Below are 21,908 nucleotides of genomic sequence, written 5' to 3'. Positions count from 1 at the left end.
GACTTCCCCAACATCGGGAACAGCAACTCTACCGCTGCGCCACCGTGCAGCCCACGATATATTAACTGAAGTGGTTTGAGGTCATATCACATCAGGGTCATGGAAGTGTGCTGAATGGTTATATATGACTGTATAGAAAGTTTTTAGGGAACTGGGCTTCCCCTCTTCTACTATAGATGAGGCTCTCACCAAGGTCTCATCTATATCCCGCAGCTCCGCTCTCACTCCACCTCCCCCTACTCGTAACAAGGACCGAGTCCCCCTTGACCTCACCTTCTACCCTATCAGCCGTCACATACAACATGTAATCCTCCGACATTTTCGCCACCTCCAACGGGATCCCACCACTGGCCACATCTTCCCATCTCCTCCCCTCTGCAAGGGCCAGGAAGCGAGCGGGCAAGATCATCTCTGACCCCTCTCACCCTGGCCACAAACTCTTTGAATCACTTTCCTCTGGAGGCCAACTCCGGACTGTCAAAGCTGCCACAGCCAGACACAAAAACAGTTTTTATCCACGAGTAGTTACTATACTCAACAGCCAAAAATCTGTAGTCTCCCTTTGATCTGGTATTTTGTTGGTTTACATGCTTGTTCAATGGTGTTTTATCATTAATGTTTTATTAATATTAATGTTTAGTGTTTTCTGAGCCATTCGTAACTGTCACTATGTCATGTTGTTACTTGTGGGTGGAACACCAAGGCAAATTCCTTGTATGTGAATATTTGGCCAATAAACTTACTTAGTTTCTGCTTTCCGCCGAGTCCGTTCCCTCCGTAACTCCCTGGTCAATTCATCCCTTCCCGCCCAAACCTACCCCTGTCCCCTGGTACATTCCCCTGCAACCGCAAGAATTGCTAGGACTTGTCGTTTTACCTCCCCCTCGACTCCATCCAAAGACCCGAGCAGTCTTTCCAGGTGAGGCAGAGGTTTACCTGCATCTCCACCAACCTCATCTTTATTGCATACGCTGTTCCAGGTGTAAACTGCTCTACATCGGTGGGACCAAGCGCAGGCTTGCTGATCGCTTCGCCCAACACCTCCGCTCGGTTCGCATTAACCAACCTGATCTCCCGATCGCTCAGCACTTCAACTCCCCCTCCCATTCTGAATCTGACCTTTATGTCCTGCGCCTCCTCCATGGCCAGAGGGAGTACCACTGCAAATTGGAGGAACAGCACCTCATATTTTGCTTGGGTAGTTAGATGGAGCTCTTCGAAAGAGAGTTAGATAGAGCTCTTAAAGGCAGGAACGGGGTACTGATTGTGGATGATCAGCCATGATCATATTGAATGGCGGTGCTGGCTCGAAGGGCCAAATGGCCTACTCCTGCACCTATTGTCTATAGTTTACACCCCAGCAGTATGAACATTGACTTCTCGAACTTCAGGTAGTCCTTGCTTTCCTGCTCCTTCACTTCCCCTTCCCAGCTTTACCACAGCCTACTGTCTCCGCCTCTTCCTTTCTTTTTCCCGCCCCCCGACATCAGTCAGAAGTAGGGTCTCGACCCTATTCTTTCGCTCCATAGACGCTGCCTCGCCCGCTGAGTTTCTCCAGCTTTTTTTTCTACATTCGATTTTTCCAGCATCTGGAGTTTTTCTCTTGAACAGGTGGTAGACATTTATCAGTTTATTCCATTGTTAGAGTCTTGCTGCAAACAAAAGGGGAAGACTTGTCATAGCTTCTATTTGAGTTTGTAGTTTGGAAGTGACTCAGTTTACTTGGGCCTTGCTTGTTCACCCATTAACAGAGTTTCATCAAGTTAACAGAATGTCAATTATCCATTTGCAATGTTTTGACTCTGACAGACAGCACCCATAGTCAGGATCAAACCAGGGTGTCTGGCACTGTAAAGATGCAACCCTACCTTTGCGCCACCATGGTGCCTGCCACATATTCCAAGAAAAGGAAATATGTGCATATGAGACTTTTTACAATACTGGAGAGATTTTGAGGAACAAGATTATTATTCAGGTTTTTACACCAATACACTGTTCTTAACAAAAATCTACCCATCATGTGAAACCTTACAAATAACAGATATAAATTAGATAACTTCAAGGCCGATAGTCAAAAACGTTTTTCATAACAGACAAATATTAGTAAGATTAAACGAGAACTTACCAGTTTGAAGTTTGATCTGTATTTTATGAGGAGTTACGATGAGGGATTACGTGAAGAACCCGTCCAGCATGCATGCGCAACATACTTCAAAGCAGCGGTGTGGATTCACAGAAACAACACAATAATTGAATAAACATAGTAAAGACAAGGAGAACTAAGTTACCAGTTGATCTCTATAATTGAGGGTGGGAGCGGAGGGCACGTAATCCCTCATCATAACTCCTCATAAAATACAGATCAAACTTCAAACTGGTAAGTTCTCATGTAATCTTACTACTTTACTTCGGTGTCACGTGAGTGACTACGTGAAGATTTTAAAGCTGTGATTTCAAACCGTGTAACAGTTCATACTTCATTTTCTGCCGAAGTCATTCGAGGGAGGAAGTATGTTATCGTAATCAACCATTAATCTGTTTGTAAAACAATAATGGTGTTATTAACAATAACAAGACCAAAATGCTCCCCCGGGCTTAAATTATATATTTTTTGCAGATTCTAATACTTTTTCTGCAAACGATACAGGTTCTGCCAGCGGCTTGTTATAAAAGTTTGGAACGTATACTCCCTAGACCACCCCGCTGTAGCCAGGATGTGCTCCATAGGCACGTCCATCCTCTTAGCTGCCGATGTGGATGCTGCCCTGGTGGAGTAAGATTTATACAGGTTAGTATTTACTCCAGCAACTCCCAGTACCTGCTTGAGCCACTTGAGATAGTTTGGCTCGTCACCTGATCATGAGGTTTCTTGTGGCTGACCCATAAGGCTTTTTCTCTCCCTCGAGGATTTCTTATTGTGTCGAAGTAATTCAGTAAGTGGGTCATGACACATAACCGTGGTTCAGGCGGGTATGCCCGGAATTCCATGACTAGACCTGATGTTCCTGGTCTGCTCTGTTTGACCAGCCCCTAAATGGTAAATGTAACACGGTCTAGTGTTATAACCATATTGTCGTAGTGATGGAGGAACTGGACTCTTTGTGCTGAGACAAGGCCATTAGCATGACCGGCTTCAGGGTGGGTTGTTCCAGGGTGAGGGACCTGGCTGGTGACCATCCCCTAAGGTACATCAGGTCCACACTGACATCCCAGATTTGGGTGTACCTAGGTCTGGGGGATTAGAGTTGAATATGCCTCTCCTGAATTTGATCACCCTATGGCCTGTTGTCCTGGTGCCCGAGTTAAGTAGGCTGACAGAGCACTTCTGGCTGTGTTGATGGCGCTGTAGCTGAGTCCTTCATTGTGGTGAAGACCTGCCAGGAACTCCAGTACAGGTTTTGTTGTAGTTGAATATGTAGTTCCTGTATTTGAATAGTATCTTCCCACTTCTTAATGTTCGCCAAGTATGTTCCCTTGTAGATATGCGATGGGATGCTGTCATCGTGTCGATAGTGCTGTCTGACAATCCAGGCCCAGCAGTGGTCTTCCCAATTCTGCAACCCAGGCCCAGTAATGGTCTTTTCAAATCTGCAACCCAGTAGTTTAATTTATTGTGGCATGGGTGGCTTATGCCTGAAACTGGGTGAGTTGATAAGTCTGGGCTATTGGGAAATCATTAGGGTTTTGATGACCATGTCGAGGACCACTGGGAACCATGACTGTGGGTTTGCGTAGTACCCGACTAATGAGGCCGTAGTATCTGACTGATGAGGTAGAAAAAAAAGGGGCGAACATAGAGATTAGAGTCCCCCTCCCCCCTAGTTCAGCGGGAATGTATTCATTGCCGCTGCCTCAAAGTTTAGTTTCATGCGACATACATCGGTACGTGGTGATTTAATTGAAATACAGGGAAATCGATATCTGGTGTTCCATATTGCTTTGTAATTTCAGCAAATACTTTGGTTTAATATGTCTGTTTGCAGTATTTAGCTCACCTGGTAGGTAAGTTTGCTGATGGTCGAATATGTTTGACGACATACGGTTACCAATTGTTAAATAAATTGTCACATGATATCGATTTTATTCTGCCCAAGTGGTTGGTATATGCCACCACTGTGATGTTGTTAATTTATAAACGAACATGCAAAATGGTGCACTACTGAATAATATGCTTTTACCAATAGAACGCACTCAATATTTCCAACTAGGTTTTATTCCCAGTGTCTATAGTGATGACGACACCAGATTAGTCCATTTGCCACCATGTTCTGGGTATGGGTATTTAGTTTAAACACTAGCACCTTAGCTCTAATGGAAAGGTTCAAGTTAAGTAGCTGGTAATGTTGTTACTAACTCCCAATTACTCTTGCCACTTGTTGAATGGTTGGTTGATTGTTACCATTAATTGTTACAGGTTGTGTCATATGCTGACTCTCCTCATGGCAATGTTATAGATGAGTGGGTAGAGTTAATTGAATACCAGATTGTCAATAGTTGTGGATGGTGTCAACGTAGATCTATCTGGATAGTATGACAGAGCCCAGGCTAAATAAGTTTTAGTAGCTAATGCTGCTGATTAGCTATTCCCATGGATTTGTCTGTCGTTAATATCATAGAGACATGCCATGACGATATGTTCCTTAATAGTGTCAGGGCTGGTTTGAATATCTGGGAACAGTTTTGGCTCATATTAGCCATTGTCAATAATTTATACTGCCATACTTACCCCATCCAGGTAAATTGTGGTATCTCCGAAAATCTTATGAATGGGTACTGAATAGTATGCATCTTTTAAGTTGATGTCTACCATAAAGTATCCTAGGAAATCCATGGTTAGCAGTTACAAGTTTCCATAAGTGTGTAACCTGGTGAAAATACTCAAGTGGTTAAGTCAATGATGGTGCGACATTCACCATCTTTGGGTTTTTTGGTACCAAAGGTTCATATTAGGCTTCTTTATGACCCCTAGTATATCTTCTCCAGTTAGCTAGTCCCTCGTGTTCTTTTTTAGTGGGAGGGTAGACCCCTTTGGGGTGCATGCTGAACTGGTGGTAGGTTTCTTAATTCAATTTTTATCCTTGAATACTTTTGGTATATCACTACCAAGTGTGATAGTTCTTCATGTTCCCAACCCAGGTGTGATTTCCCCCCCCCTGTTAGTACAAACCCTTCACCTTTTATGTGATGGTAGGAACCATACTTATCTGTCTTCACTGTTGTTTAGTGGTGTGTGTTCAGTTTCTGGTTCCTTGTCTGTAGGGATGGTGTTGTTGGGGGGTGGCGCATTTTCCATGGGGCCCGCTCTGGACCTTGGCCTGAAAGGGCTTACGGGGGTTGGCATGCGGGCCCCGAGCCTTCACCAGTACCATTAAGTAGACGCCTACTGGTGGACGCGTGGAGGTACTGCTGTCTGGTTTTGTGTGGTGCTCATTCCAGGCCCTGCCCTCTTGATACCAAATATCTTGGTCAATTCGTCCAGTTTCTTATGATTGGTTTGGTAACTTTGCCAGATAGCAGGATCTGTGGTTGCGAGGTCGGCGTTCTCACAGTCCTGTGAATTTTTTAGGTTGAGGGCAGGTTTCATAACTTCCTTTGAAAAGTTGCGGAGCATACTGTGAACAGTAGGGTCAGGTGTTTTGCCATACTACCCTGCCCCTCTGGAATGAGCATGCGAAAATGATAGCCAACGTCATGGGTATCAAATGCAATTTAAGATATTTGGGTTTTTTTAAATGCTCAATGTACCCCCCCAATGATGGTGGGCACTTTGAGTAAATGCAATTTTGGGGAGGCGTGATGAAATCCAACGCCTCATGACTACCTGTCTTGGAGAGGTTTTTTGAAAAGAACAGGTAGTAAGCTGGCCGTCAGTTGAGACTGAAAAGCCATCTCAAGTCAAGTCAAGTCAAGTTTATTTGTCACATACACATACGAGATGTGCAATGAAATGAAAGTGGCAATGCTCGCAGACTTTTGTGCAAAAGACAAACAACCAAACAAATTATAAACACAATCATAACACACATATTCTTTTACATAATAAATAATGGAAGGAAAAACGTTCAGTAGAGTTAGTCCCTGGTGAGGTAGGCGTTTACAGTCCGAATGGCCTCTGGGAAGAAACTCCTTCTCAACCTCTCCATTCTCACTGCATGGCAACGGAGGCGTTTGCCTGACCGTAGCGGCTGGAACAGTCCGTTGCAGGGGTGGAAGGGGTCTCCCATGATATTGTTGGCTCTGGAGTTGCACCTCCTGATGTATAGTTCCTGCAGGGGGGCGAGTGAAGTTCCCATAGTGCGTTCGGCCGAACGCACTACTCTCTGCAGAGCCTTCTTGTCCTTGGCAGAGCAATTCCCAAACCAGATGGTAATATTTCCGGACAAGATGCTTTCCACCGCCTCTGCGTAGAAGCACTGGAGGATCCTCAGAGACACTCTGAATTTCCTCAATTGCCTGAGGTGGTAAAGGCGCTGCCTTGCCTTACTCACGAGTGCTGAGGCGTGTGATACCCATGTCATATCCTCGGAGATGTGGACTCCCAGATATTTAAAACAGTTCACCCTATCCACAGGATCCCCATTTATTCTCAATGGAGTGTACGTCCTCAGATGATGTGCCCTCCTAAAGTCCATGATCAGCTCCTTCGTTTTTTTGATGTTCAAGAGGAGGCTGTTATCCTGGCACCAGAGTGCTAGATCAGCCACCTCCTCCCGGTAGGCCTTCTCGTCGTTGTCTGAGATCAGGCCCACCACCACAGTGTCATCAGCAAACTTAATTATTGAGTTGGAGCTGAACCTAGCCACACAGTCATGTGTGTACAGGGAGTACAATAGGGGGCTGAGGACGCAACCCTGGGGCGATCCTGTGCTCAGGGTGAGGGACTTCGATGTATTCCCTCCCATCTTGACTACCTGGGGCCTGGCGGTGAGAAAGTCCAGGACCCAGGCACACAGGGAGGTGTTGAGCCCCAATTCCATTAGCTTCCCGGCCACTAGTGGTGGAACCACATAGTGGCCACACCCAGCAGCTCTTCCTGATCCTGTACCTCAAGCATACTCCCAATGTTGTTCAGCCAGTGACCCCTCTTCTTGACCAGCCCAGCCCTAGTCGCCATCGATCCCTCGATAAGGGAGATGGCCAGTGCTGTAGTGCACTGGAGCGGGATTGTTATGCTCCCTTGGCGAGCTTGCCCCTGCTCCCGAGCCAAGTCTCGCTGGAGTTTTTGGCTCCATGACCTTACTCTAGGTTTGGAGAACAGACACTTACTTGCTCTCGGGCGGTAGTTTGATGTGCCGATTCCATCTCCTGTGTGTGTCTCCAGCCCGAGGTTTGGTTGCTGGCTTTGCTGCTAGAGGCTGTCTGCCTTTTCGGGCGGCATTTCTGCGGTTCTCGGGCGGCGAGTCTGCTTGTCGGGAGTATGCAGGGGTTACCGGCCGGTTTTTGAGTTTCCCTCCAGTCCGCTGCTGTTGGTCAGAGAGCTCTTTGCGGACTGGATATCGGCTCAGTACCCTGACTGTGGACCGCAGCATGTGCAGTCCAGGTGCCGTCTCTCCCCCCTCCACTGACGGAACATTCCTTCCCTGGAGTCGAACGGGGGCTGCTTCCCTCTGTTCTGCTTTGCTCTCTCCAGTTTCCCCTGGAGCAACAAAGAGGAGCAAAGTAGTAAATTCGAACCTGTGGGTAAGTACTTACCTAACGATCCGTTCCTTCAGGCTTGTAGCGGGAGCGCCCGTACTCCCGTTCGTCGCTGTTGCATCTGCGTGAACACTCATGTCACGCAAGCGTGCCTGACGGGTTCTTCACGTAGTCACTCACGTGACTCCGAAGTAAAATTCCTTGTTTTCTCTCTCCCGCCTTTCTTAAAAAGTGGGATAACATTAGCTACCCTCCAACTGACAGGAACTGATCCCGAGTCTATAGAACATTGGAAAATTATCACTGATACGACATGATCAGGTGAATGAAGTGGAAACGGTGTTTGCAATTTTATTGTTCGATGTGGTATTCATAAACATAGAAAGGAATAAGAAATACGTGCACTTACTGTGCCAACCAGGTCACTGGTAAGACACCACGCGACAACCGTTACACAAAATGTATTTGTGTTTTCTGATGCCATTTTTGGAAACTTGCCATTAATATGCTATCTTTTCTTATATTTTTTGTTGATACTATGTTAGCCATGAACCCAATAAAATGCTTGTCAACTTTTTTGAAGGAATTTGAAATGTAACCCCATTTGTCACATTATTGTGTGCAGTATTGTAAAAAGACTCGTATTAAACTGACAATAGAACTGCAAATTTTATTGCTTTACTGAGTCTTGTACATGTAAAATCTCAGAGGTAAATTTCCAAAACGAATAAAAATATTTTTCTTGCTGGCAAAAATGGTATACACACAGGAACATGATTTTTCATGTTTGCAGAAATAAAAAATAACTGGCTTTTAGAAATAAAAATTAAATTAAAGAATAGTTTTTAAAGTTCAACCACTGCATCCACCTTAAAAATATTCTCTTCATTTGTGTGTAAATATACTGAAACAACATCTCCCGGATCTCTTTACATGTAGAATGCAACTCCATTGACAGCAAGGGACCTATCAGAATATTGCCATAGTTACTGCTGTTATCACTGTCAACACAGCCAGCGCCATGTACAGTATCTTCACCCTGGAGCTTTGCAGGTTCCATGGCAACAGGCTTGTGGAGAAGTAGTTCTCAATGCCCCAGAAGTGATATGCAGGAAGAGCTGATCCATTCGCACTGAAGGGCTTGAATTCCTAGAGAGAGAGAGAGAGAGAGAGAGAGAGAGAGAAAATGGAGAAAGGTAGAAAGAGACAGAGCGACGGAGAGAAAAAAAGGAAGAGGGAGAGAGAAAGTGGGAGAAAGAGAAAGAGGAGAGAGGGAGAGAGAAAGCGAGGAAGAAAGAGGAGAGAGAGAAAAAGAAAGAGAGAGAGAGAGAGAGAGAGAGAGAGAAAATGGAGAAAGAGAGAAAGAGGCAGAGAGAGCGACGGGGAGAAAAAGAGGGAGAAAGGGAGCGAGAAAGTGAAAGAAAGAGAGGGAGAGAGAAGAGAAAGAGAGAGAGAGAGATAACAGTAGGAGAAGAAAGAGAAATAGGTAGAATGAGGAGGTGGGGTGGAAAAAGAAGGCACGTTATTTGATGCCATTGTTTGTATTTAAATTAGCACATAATTTAAATTAGCACATACAGTAAGATCAATTTTGAGGTGAAACAATCTTTTCACAAAATAAATAATATCAAACAAGGTTGTAAAAAATTAAAGGACTAAGAAGCTAAAACTAGTGATCATTTCATAACTTGGTCAGTTTAGTTGCACGACCTGAAGCTATTAATTAGTTAGTTCCTCATTTCGGCAGCCATAACACAATGTTCTGTGTTTCGAAGTCTTCTGCGGTTTTCCACACCTGAAACGGGTGCAGTCAGCCCTGGCCTAATGATGCATGATTATTATGTCATCGGGACATGCTCAGTTAAGCGTGAAAATTGAAACCGTCAATCAACCAAAGCGCATGCAATTCCTCCCTCCAATGTTACATTTACAAAAAGTAAAAGGGGTACAATCTGTTACAAAGAAACTGACTTCAACTCTTTACCCATTCTTCTTCTTTTGTGTCCTTATGCTATATAGTGGCTCGCCACTGCTGTACACATCGTTGTGCTATTGGAGTGTTAAGTGCAAGGTCCGCAGTAGTACATGGATTATCCAGCAATGGGCATTGCAGTAGGTGTTGCATTGTCTGAGTCTGTGGGCCCATTAGATACCCAATGAAGAAACAAGGAACTGCAGGTGCTGGTTTAAGGAATATAAGAAATGATACAAAATGCTGGAGCAACTCAGTGGGTCAGGCGACATCCCTGCAGAACATAGATAGGTGGCCATCTCCACTTGGGTGCCATCAATGTAGAATGGGGTGTGTGCATTGCATCGCTTCCTGAGGTTACTGACTATCTCCTTTGTCTTGCTGATATTAGTTTAGTTTAGTTTAGAGATACAGCGCGGAAATGATGTCCTTATGTCCACCTAGTCTGTGCCGACCAACTATCCCCGCACATTAACACTATCCTACAAACACTAGGGACAACGTTACAATTATACCAAGCCAATTAGCCTGCAAACCTGTACGTCGTTGGAGTATGGGTGGAAAGCGAAGATTTCGGAGAAAACCCACGCAGGTCACGGGGAGAACCTACGAACTCCGTACAGACAAGCACCCGTAGACAGGAACGAACCCGTTCTCAGGCGCTATAAGGCAGTAACTCTACCGCTGCGCCACCGTGCTGCCCTTAAGGGAGAGGTTGGTGTCGTGACGCCAGTTACAATGTTCTCAATCTACTTTCTGTACTCATCATTATTTGATATCCAGCCCACTAGGCACTATCCACAGGATCGAACCTGGCTCTCTGGTGCTGTAAGCACCGTAAGGCAGTAACTATACCACTGCGCCACCGTACCGCCCTCTTTCACGGAAGTGATATTAGATGAGAAAAAGAAAAGTCACTTTTATCACAGATCTCGTTATTCACCACATTCGAGCGGCAACTCACACCTTCCAAATCAAGGCAACCTGTCAACTGAAAACAAACAAACTATACCATTATTGCTGCACTGATTTGTGATCATCAACTGTGGATCATCCCCATCAGCCTCTAATTCCTTGATCCTTGGCAGCTTACCTGCGTTTTGGGTTTGTTCCTCTTGTATCAACGGAGCTGCCAGGAAGAATGGCTTCTCAAAAGAAAAATAACTAGGTTGATCGCATGCCTCTTACTCACGAGTGCCAGAAATGGGATGGAGCATCAAAGTGATTGTGCCCCAAGACAAATGACTTCCCTGGCTCACAAAAAAATAGAAAGAGGGATGAAAAGGAGATGAGGAGGAATTTCTTTAGTCGGAGGTTGGTGAATCAGTGGAATTCATTGTCGCAGACGGCTGTGGAGGCCAAGTCAATGGATATTGTTAAGAGGATTTGAGTATAAGAGCAGGGAGGCTCTACAGCAGTTGTACAGGGCCCTGGTGAGACCGCACCTGGAGTATTGTGTGCAATTTTGGTCTTCTAATTTGAGGAAGGACATTATTGCTACTGAGGGAGTGCAGCGTAGGTTGACCAGGGCAATTCCTGGGATGGCGGGACTGACGTATAATGAAAGAATGGGTCGACTGGGCTTGTATTCGCTGGAATTTGGAAGGATGAGAGGGTTCTTATAGAAAAACATACAATTCTTAAGGGATTGGACAGGCTAGATGCAGGAATAATGTTCCCCATGTTGGGGGAGTCCATAACCAGGGGTCACAGTTTAAGAATAAGGGGTAGGCCATTTAGGACAGAGATGAGGAAAAACTTTTTCACCCAGAGAGTTGTGAATCTATGGAATTCCCAGCCACAGAAGGCAGTGGAGGCCAATTCCTTGGAAGTTTCCAAGGGAGAGAGATTTAGCTCTTAGGGCTAAGGGAATCAAGGGATAAAGCAGGAACGGGGCACTGATTTTTGATGATCAGCCATGATCATATTGGTCATGGCTGTGCTGACCTTCAAACCGGCCGTCCATCTAGAGCCACTTTCAATGTTGCTATTGACTCCATGGTATACCAGCTGCACCATGGCAGGCAGGAGAGCATAATCAGAGGACCAACCAGGACCCGCAGAGGATCCTTGGTTGCCCTCTCCCCCTCCCTGATGGACAACTACACCTCCAGCCTCAGGCATGGCAAAGTTATCATCAACAAAGACAGCTCCTATCCTGCGTTTGGAGCAGTGCTGAACTACTGCTGCCCTCTTTGGCGCCCTAGGTGCATCATATCCTTGATTGGACTCAGGCTGGCTTTTACCTTGCACTATAAATTTATTCCCTTATCATGTATCTGCACACTGTAAATGGCTCGATTGTCATCATGTATTGTCTTTCTGCTGACTGGATAGCACGTAACAAAGGCTTTTTACTGTACCTCGGTACACATGACAATAAACTAAACTGAACAACGTTAATTCTGCATCATATAACCATATAACAATTACAGCACGGAAACAGTCCATCTCGCCCCTTCTAGTCCGTGCCGAACACTTACTCTCCCCTAGTCCCATCTACCTGCACTCAGACCATAACCCTCCATTCCTTTCCCGTCCATATACCCATCCGATTTATTTTTAAATGATAAAATCGAACCTGGCTCCACCACTTCCACTGGAAGCTTATTCCACACAGCCACCACTCTCTGAGTAAAGAAGTTCCCCCTCATGTTACCCGTAAACTTTTGTCCCTTAATTCTCAAATCATGTCCTTTTGTTTGAATCTTCCCTACTCTCAATGGAAAAAGCGTATCCACGTCAACTCTGTTTATCCCTCTCATAATTTTAAAGACCTCTATCAAGTCCCCCCTTAACCTTCTGCGCTCCAAAGAATAAAGACCTATCTTGTTCAACCTTTCTCTGTAACTTAGTTGCTGAAACCCAGGCAACATTCTAGTAAATCTCCTCTGTACTCTCTCTATTTTGTTGACATCTTTCCTATAATTTGGCGACCAAAATTGTACACCATATTCCAGAATTGGCCTCAGCAATGGCTTGTACAATTTTAACATTACATCCCAACTTCTCTCCTCAATGCTCTGATGTATATAGGCCAGCACACCAAAAGCTTTCTTTACCACCCTATCTACATGAGATTCCACTTTCAGGGAACTGTGCACAGTTATTCCTGGATCCCTCTGTTCAACTGCATTCCTCAATTCACTACCATTTACCATGTACGTCCTATTTTGATTTGTCCTGCCAAGATGTAGCACCTCACACTTATCAGCATTAAACTCCATCTGCCATCTTTCAGCCCACTCTTCCAACTGGCCTAAATCTCTCTGTAGACTTTGAAATTCTACTTCATTATCCACAACACCACCTATCTTAGTATCATCTGTGTACTTACTAATCCAATTTACCACACCATCATCCAGATCATTGATGTATATGACAAACAACAGTGGACCCAACACAGATCCTTGAGGCACCCCACTAATATAATTATATTGAAACTAATGGCATTGTGATCACTGGACCCGACACATACCTCCGTTCAGCACTGCCCCATCTCTAGTAGGTACCTCTAGGTATTGCTGCAAAAACTATCCTGTACACATTTTACAAACTCCAAACCATCCAGCCCTTTTACAGAATGTGTTTCCTAGTCTACGTGTGGAAAATTGAAATCTCCCACAATCACTACCTTGTGCTTACTACTAATATCTGCTATCTCCTTACGATATTTTCTCTTCCAATTCTCGCTCCCCATTAGGTCTATAATATACCCCTATAAGTGTTGCTACCCCTTTCCCATTTCTCAGTTCCACCCAAATAGCTTCCCTAGACGGGCCCTCTAATCTATCCTGCCAAAGCACTGCTGTAATATCTTCCCTGACAAGCAATGCAACACCTCCACCTCTTGCCCCCTCCAACACCTTCTGGTCTCCTAATCTGAGGAAAGTACATTCTTGCCATAGAGGGAGTACAGAGAAGGTTCACCAGACTGATTCCTGGGATGTCAGGACTTTCAAATGAAGAAAGACTGGATAGACTCAGCTTGTACTTGCTAGAATTTAGAAGATTGAGGGGGGATCTTATAGAAACTTACAAAATTCAAGGCTAGGTGCAGGAAGATTGTTTCCGATGTTGGGGAAGTCCAGAACAAGAGGTCACAGTTTAAGGATAAGGGGGAAATCTTTTATGACCGAGATGAGGAAAACATTTTTCACACAGAGAGTGGTGAATCTGTGGATTTCTCTGCCACAGAAGGTAGTTGAGGCCAGTTCGTTGGCTATATTTAAGAGGGAGTTAGATGTGGCCCTTGTGGCTAAAGGGATCAGGGGGTATGGACAGAAGGCAGGTACAGGATACTGAGTTGGATGATCAGCCATGATCATAACTAATGGTATTGTGATCGAAGGGCCGAATGGCCTACTCCTGCACCTATTTTCTATGTTTCTATGTTTCAATTCTGCCCCACCTGAAGTAGGTACCTCTATGGAATATTTGTTTCCAATCACAACGATCCTGCAACCATGCAACAAATCGCCAAACATCCATACTTTACCAGGTGTCAATCCAGTCTAAGTCATCCACCTTTCTTACAATGCTCCTAGCACAATCATTACCATTTTTGAAATCCACCACCTACTATTATCTTCTTTATCTCCTTTTCTTCTTTACTCCCCTACATGTTCCCACTCCCCTTAGGAGGTCTATGCCCCCCTGCCTCATAACTGTTCTACTAGCTTTCTCTATTCTCAGTCCCACCCCCAAACCTCCCTAGTTTAAAATCTCCCCTAAGGATATTGGCTCCCAAAGGGTTCAAGTACAACCCAACTTTTCTGACAGGTCACCTTCCCCAAAAGAGGTCCCAATGTTCAAGAAACTTGAATCCCTGTCCTCTGCACCAGTCCCTCAGCCACGCATTTATCCTCCACCTCGCTCCATTCCTACATTCACTGTCGCGTGGCACAGGCAGTAATCCTGATTGTTACTTTTACGGTACTTGCTAGAATTTAGAAGATTGAGGGGGGATCTTATAGAAACTTACAAAATTCAAGATGCAGGAAGATCCTTTTCTACCTATGTCATTGGTACTTATATGTACCTATATGGCTCACAGTTTAAGGATGAGGGGGAAATCTTTTAGGACTGAGATGAGAAAAACATTTTTCACACAGAGTGGTGAATCTGTGGAATTCTCTGCCACAGAAGGTAGTTGAGGCCAGTTCGTTGACTATATTTAAGAGGGAGTTAGATGTGGCCCTTGTGGCTAAAGGGATCAGGGGATATGAAGAGAAGGCAGGTACAGGATAATGAGTTGGATGATCAGCCATGATCATATTGAATGGCGGTGCAGGCTCGAAGGGCCGAATGGCCTACTCCTGCACATATTTTCTATGTTCTATGTTTATACCATGACCTCAGGCTCCTCTCCCTTCGATTTCAGGATATCTTGGACACGTTCAGACACATCCCAGACCCTGGCACCAGGGAGGCAAACTACCATCCGGGTCTCCTGACTGAGTCCAAAGAATCGCCTGTCTGACCCCCTAACTATAGAGTCCCCTATTACTATTGCCCTCCTCTTCTTTTCCCAACCCTTCTGAGCAACAGGGCCGGTCTCATTGCCAGAGGCCCGGCCGCTGTTGCTACCCCCAGGTAGGCTGTCCCCCCCAACAGTACTCAAACAGGAGTACTTATTGCCAAGGTGTACAGCCACCGGGGTACTCTCTAGTCTCTGCCTCTGCCCCTTGCCCCTCCTAACCGTGACCCACTTGTCTGCCTCACGTGGTCTTGGAGTGACCACCTCCTCTAAAACTCCTCTCTATGACCTCCTGACTCTCCGTGACCAGACAGAGGTCATCGAGCTGCTGCTCCAGGTTCCCAATACGGTCCCTTAGGAGCCCCATCTCAACGCACCTTGTGCAGATGTGGACGTCTGGAAGGCTATCAGATTCCATGACTTCCCACATCTGACATCCAGAACAGTAAACTGCTATGGCACTCATACTCCGCCCTTACCTTAATTAAGGGGGGAGTGCAGGGAGTGCAAAAAGGAACTGCAGATGCTGAACCCCGGAACAAAATACAAAGTGCTGGAAGAAATCAGCAGGGCTGGCCGGCAGTATCTGGGGTTACTCCCAATCGTGTACGCGGTTGAAATAACATTTTTGGTTTCCTGAGCTTCATTCTGGGTCTACAGTTTGTGCGGCTCCGTGAGCAGACTTCAATCTAATGGGTTAAAGATTGTAGCTGGTTCTGCTCGGAGAACATAAATTTGCTGTGATAGGCACGGTATTGAACCCGGCACTGGAGTTGTGGGAGCTCTCGCCTACGAGACCTTGAAACATCTTTGCTTGCCGAGCACAAGGTGACCTGGCAAAGGCACTGATCAGAATCGAGGTAATTGCACCAAACATCAGCCATCAATTTTCTTGCCCCTAATATGACACGGCTTGTATTAAGAATTTTACATGATGAGAACAACAAATTACAAAGAGGAATTTAAACGAGTCAGGCATTGAAAACATGTTTTATAGGTTCAATGAAAGAATCAAATCGTCAAACCATTTGCCTCGCTTATTTTTACCAACAACCAAATTGGTGTGGCGCGGTCGCGCAGCGGTAGAGTTGCTGTGTCACAGCGTCGGAGACACCGGTTCGATCCCGATCACGGGTGCTGGTTTTATGGAGTTCATATGTTCTCCCTGTTACCCCGTTTATTGTCAGGTGTACCGAGGTACAGTGAAAATCTTTTGTTGGGTGCTCGTCAGTCAGCGGGAAGACAGCACGTGATTACAATCGAGGGTGACTGGGTGCTCAGGTTTCGTCGCACGCTCCAAAGACGTCCAGGTTTGTAGGTTAATTGGCTTCGGGTAATAATAGTAAATTGTCCCTGGTATGTCGGATCGTGCTGGCGCACGGGGTGATCGATGGTCAGCGCGGACTCGGTGGGCAGAAGGGCCTGTTTTCACGCTGTATCTCTAATGTCCACAGTCAAACTGGCCAACTCCAATTGCTTGTTGGATCACATCATATTATGATGCTCCACATTCACACTAAGCCCTTTGGAAGGAAATTTATAAAACCCAATCTTTCACTGTAAACATACAGAGTCAAATCTATACAAACCCTTAGCTTTTGATCCAGTTCCCATACTGTGGACCTTAATTTCCAAGAGACAGTGCACTGACCCTAATATCCTTGCAACAACCCAATTTTCCCCAAAGCTGTGCTGCCTGCCTTCAACAAAATACAAAGTTGTTGCAGCACAGGAAACATGGTACTTGAAAATGGCAAGCATACACAGGAAAACCTCCTGAGAAATGACTTCTCCCCCTTTCATGTGTAAAGGAAATATTTTTCAACAATCCACAGTTCATCTTACAAAACTATAAAAGATTCTTCCATCCCACACAAAACTGTCATTACAGCAAATTGAGTTTTAAAGTTTAGTTTAGATTACTATAGAGATGAAGCGTGGAAACAGGCTCTTCAGCCCACGGAGTCAGCGCCGTCCAGCGATCACCCCACACACGAACACTATCCTACACACTCGGGACAATTTACAATTTACAGAAGCCAATTAATCTACAAACCTGTACATCTTTGGAGTGTGGGTGGGGAAAACCCACACAGGTCACGGGGAGAACGTGCAAACTCCGTACAGACAGCACCCGGAGTCAGGATTGAACCCGGGTCTCTGGCGCTGTAAGGCAGCAACTCTACTGCTGCACCACCGTGCCGCCCCACAGGACTTTTTTATCCACACCTCATGCAAAGATTTTAGTCATAGTCTTACTGCATGGAAACAGGCCCTTCAGCCCAACTTGACAATGCTGACCAAGATGCCCCATCTACAGTAGTCCCACTTGCCCATGTTTGTCTTATATCCCTCTACACCTGTCCTATCCATGTACATGTCCAAATGTATTTTAATGACAAATTACTTTAATTCTTTATCCCATTCTGACCACTCAATGCTCACTAGTTAAGCCCATTGTAAGTTTAAGGAATAACACCTCTGTGCTTCATTGTGCTGCAGCTCAACTCCTTTCCATTACAACCAGAGAACTTGTAAACCAACTGCAACTGGGCAACTAATTAACCAATAGAGAACTCATAATATTAGGTAACCAACATGTTTATGCCAGAATTGTCCAGTTCCAAAAAGGGTGAAAGGTACTACACCACCTCCGTCGACTCCGTCCAAGGACCTCGACAGTCCTTTCAGGTGAGGGAGAAGTTCACTTACACCTCCACCCACCCCATCTACCGTATCCGCTGTTCCAGGTGTGGATGCCGATATATCGGCGAGACCAAGCGCAGACACTGTGATCATGTCGCTGAACACCTCCACTCAGTCCGCCTAAACCTACCTGATCTCCCGGTTGCTAAACACTTTAACTCCCCTTCCCGTTCCCATACTGACCTGGGCCTCCTCCATTGTCAGAGTGAGGCCCAGTGCAAATTGGAGGAACAGCACCTCATATTTCGCTTGGGCAGCTTACAATCCAGTGGTATGAAGACTAACTTCCTTAACTTCACGTAACCCTTGCTTTCCATCCCTCCCCCTTCCTAGTTCTCCGACCAGTCTGACTGTCCTCCTGATTAAATATTACATTGTATGACTCATTGTCCAACAATGTTCTACATTTTCCTCGACTTTGTCCCCTTTGATCTCTCATTTTCACACCTTACGCTTTCATATCCTTAGACTCCCTCTCCCCGACTCAGTCTGAAGAAGGGTCTTGACCCGAAACGTCACCCATTCCTTCTCTCCAGAGATGCTGCCTGTCCCGCTGAGTTACTCCAGCATTTTGCGTCTATATTCGGTGTAAACCACATCTGAAAGGTGTCAGATTAGGAAAAGGGGATGTACAACTATACCTGGGTGTGCCTTGTACATATGTCACTGAAAGTAAGTATGCAGTTACTGCAGGCAGTGAATAAAGCAAATGGCATGTGGGCCCTCATAGCAAGAAGATTTGAGTATACTAGCAAGGAGGTCCTATTGCAGCTGTACCGGGCCCTGGTGAGACCACACCTGGAGTATTGTGTGCCGTTTTGGTCTGCTAATTTGAGGAAGGACATTATTGCTATTGAGGGAGTGCAGCGTAGGTTCACCAGGTTAATTCCCGGGATGGCAGGACTGACATATGATGAAAGAATGGGTCGACTAGGCTTATATTCACTAGAATTTAGAAGGATCTTATGGAAACATATAAAATTCTTAAGGGATTGGACAGGCTAGATGCAGGAAAAGTGTTCCCGATGTTGGGGGAGTCCAGAACCAGGGGTCACAGTTTAAGAATAAGGGGTAGGCCATTTCGGACTGAGATGAGGAAAATGTATTTTACCCAGAGTTGTGAATCTGTGGAATTGTCCACCTTCGCACAAGGCAGTGGAGGCCAATTCACTGGATATTTTCAAGAGAGAGTTAGATATAGCTCTTAGGGCTAAAGGAATCAAGGGATAGAGGATCGGGATACTGATTTTGGATGAACAGCCATGATCATATGGAATGACTCGAAGGGCCGAATGGGCTACTATTTTTTTATATTTCTATGTTTCTATTAAAGGTACTCAATGGAGGGCTGAGGAGCCTGTTTCAATGCATAAGACTATAACTCACACCACTGGCTGAAATGAAAAATTTCATAATCCATTGTCACTTTCCATCATTAAAGTCGGAGGAGAAACATATTTCAAACAACCACGGGTCAAGTCACTTTGACTTCAATAGTTGGGCTGTAAAAATTGCAGTGTGTGTTGAAGACTAAATTCTTCCTCAGGCAACACAAGTCTGCACTAATGTAACTGATAGCAGCTTCTGTTTTGGGAAATTGTTATCATCCCTTTTAAAGGAAAAGGTTTAAAAGCTCTCAGGTTCGTCATGAGCAAAGTGCTAACTGGCACATAAAACTTTATTTTTTAAAACTCATTAATAAAATATCACAGTTTAAGAAAGAACTGCAGATGCTGGAAAAATGGAAGGTAGATGGTTTCGACCCGAAACGTCGCCTATTCCTTCGCTCAATAGATGCTGCCTCACCCGTCGAGTTTCTCCAGCTTTTTTGTCTACCAGTAAAATATCTCAAATCATTTTTTTAAATTAGAGATGCACGTTTCTCAGAGCAATTCACTTGTGCTGAGTTAAAGCTCTGTCCCACGGTACGAGTTCATTCCAAGAGCTCTCTCCCGAGTTAAAAAAACAAAACAAACTCATGGTAAGCACGGAGAATGAACGTAGCAGGTACGTCAGAGGTCGGGGACGTCTCTTAACGCTAACGGCAGGTACTCGGGAAGACTCGCTAACGGCAGGTAAGCACGGGAAGATTCGTGAAGATATTTCACCATGATGAAAAATATCCACGAGAGCCCCGAGTACCGACGAGTGGCCATTACCGTAAATCTCCGAGTTCGAATCAGGGCAAACTTGGGAGAACTCTTGGAATGAACTCGTACTGTGGGACAGGGCTTTTACACAAGCAAATACTTTCCCAAGATAGACACAAAAAGCTGGAGTAACTCAGCGGGACAGGTATCATCTCTGGAAACATAGAAAACATAGAAAGTAGGTGCGAGAGCAGACCACCAGGTCCATCGAGCCCGCACCGCCATTCGCTCATGGCTGAACACTAAACAGACACACTTACCCACAAACAGTAGACACAAGACACAGAACACAAGACACTACCCTCCCCTTTATACCGCTATCACCCCTCTCCACCCCAAGAACCTCGTGATCTCCTGGGGGAGGCAAAAAAATGGGTGATATTTCGGGTCAAGAACCTTCTTCAGAAACAGAGTCTGAAAGGTATCAACCTGAAACGTCACCCGTCCCTTCCCTCCAGAGATGCTGCCTGTCCCGCTGAGTTACTCCAGCTTTTTGTGCCTATCTTCGGTTTAAGCCAGTATCTGCAGCTCCTTCCTACAAATTCTTTCCCATGCATTAATTTAGTACCGCGTGTTATTTTTGCGAGGCAGTAAGTCAAAGGTATTTGCTCTTGCAGACAAGATCAAATGATGCTCAGAAATCCGATACACGGTTTAATTTCACACTCTGTCAAGTTTTACAACATGAGAATGTTAAGTGAAGAGAAGGCTGCCACATACCTCCATGAGGCCTGAAACCTCACCCTTCTGTAGCGGTCTGACAATTGACGGAGTGTGGATCTTCCCATTGTCTGCTGGCTTCCCCTTCATAAAATGCTTTCCTGCTTCATAAATGTCCACTTCAATCATTTTCCCCAGAAATTCGGGTTGCTTAGGCACCAGAACCTGAAGGGGAAGGAGAAAAAAACACTCATATAAGATTAAAAGACATAACCAACCAAGGCATAGACTTTTCAGTGGACTTCCAAGTTTCAGTTTCAGTTTAGTTTATTGTCACGTGTACCGAGGTACAGTGAAAAGCTTTTGTTGCGTGCTAACAACGTTTAATCATCATTGTTTTATTATTAATGTTTAATGTTTTATGTGTCATTCCTAACTGTCACTGTATGTCATGTTGTCACTTGCGGGCGCAGCACCAAGGCAAATTCCTTGTATGTGAATACTTGCCATTTATGACCTTATTCATAAACCAGTCAGCAGAAAGACAATACATGATTACAATCGAGCCACTTACAGTGTACAGATACTTTATAAGGGAATAACACTTAGTGCAAGGTAAAGCCAGCAAAGTCCAATCAAGGATAGTCTGAGGGTCACCAATGAGGTAGATAGTAGTTCGGCAATGTAACATTGAAGAAGAGAATGCTAATTGATCATAATGGATTTGTGACGTTTTTCTTTGCAATGTGGTAAATTCTCTTTCAGATTAATGTTATGGTTGCATCTCATTGATTGTTTAGTTTGTTTTTACTCTGGTTTTATCCTCTGCTGCCATGACCACTAAAAGCTCAAATGTACTCAATCCTTTCTTCCTCACAATATTTGATTTTCCTATGTGCCGATCATGGGTATCCATCCATATTTATAAAGCATCTCTCTGGTTCAAAGAGCATAGATCTCATATTCAGAGCTATCCAACCACAGTCTGAACATGGAACATAGAAAATGACATTACAGTCCATTATAGGAACAGGCCCTTCAGCCCACATCATCTGTGCTGAACAAGGTAAACTAATCTCGTCTGCCTGCATGTGATCCATGCCCTTCCATTCCCTGCATATCATAGAGTCAAAGAGTCGAAGAGTGATACAGCGTGGAAACAAGCCCTTCGGTGTTTGGTCCATATCCCCCCAAACCTGCCCTAGTCATGTACCTGTTTGACTCTCTTAAACGTTGAGATTAAAAATAAGGGGTAGGCCATTTAGAACTGAGATGAGGAAAACGTTTTCCACCCTGAGAGTTGTCA

The 21,908-nt window shown here is 44.9% G+C and overlaps 1 protein-coding gene across 1 annotated transcript in view; it reads right to left on the bottom strand.

Annotated features, from left to right (window-relative positions):
- Nucleotides 1-8,291: 8,291 nt before the first annotated feature.
- cdkal1 (CDK5 regulatory subunit associated protein 1-like 1) overlaps nt 8,292-21,908 on the bottom strand; it is a 555,783-nt gene continuing 542,166 nt past the window's right edge. The window contains exons 14-15 of the mRNA XM_055654805.1: nt 20,663-20,827; nt 8,292-8,784 (exon numbers count right to left, since the gene is read on the bottom strand). Coding sequence (XP_055510780.1) covers nt 8,605-8,784; nt 20,663-20,827 — 345 coding nt within the window. The 3' untranslated portion in view covers nt 8,292-8,604. The remainder of the gene's footprint in view (nt 8,785-20,662; nt 20,828-21,908) is intronic.

This window comes from Leucoraja erinacea, chromosome 2 (assembly GCF_028641065.1).
Source record: "Leucoraja erinacea ecotype New England chromosome 2, Leri_hhj_1, whole genome shotgun sequence".
In the NCBI taxonomy this organism is placed as follows: domain Eukaryota; kingdom Metazoa; phylum Chordata; class Chondrichthyes; order Rajiformes; family Rajidae; genus Leucoraja; species Leucoraja erinaceus.
Note: the sequence above shows the minus strand (reverse complement) of the source record. Positions and strands in the feature narration are given on the sequence as shown.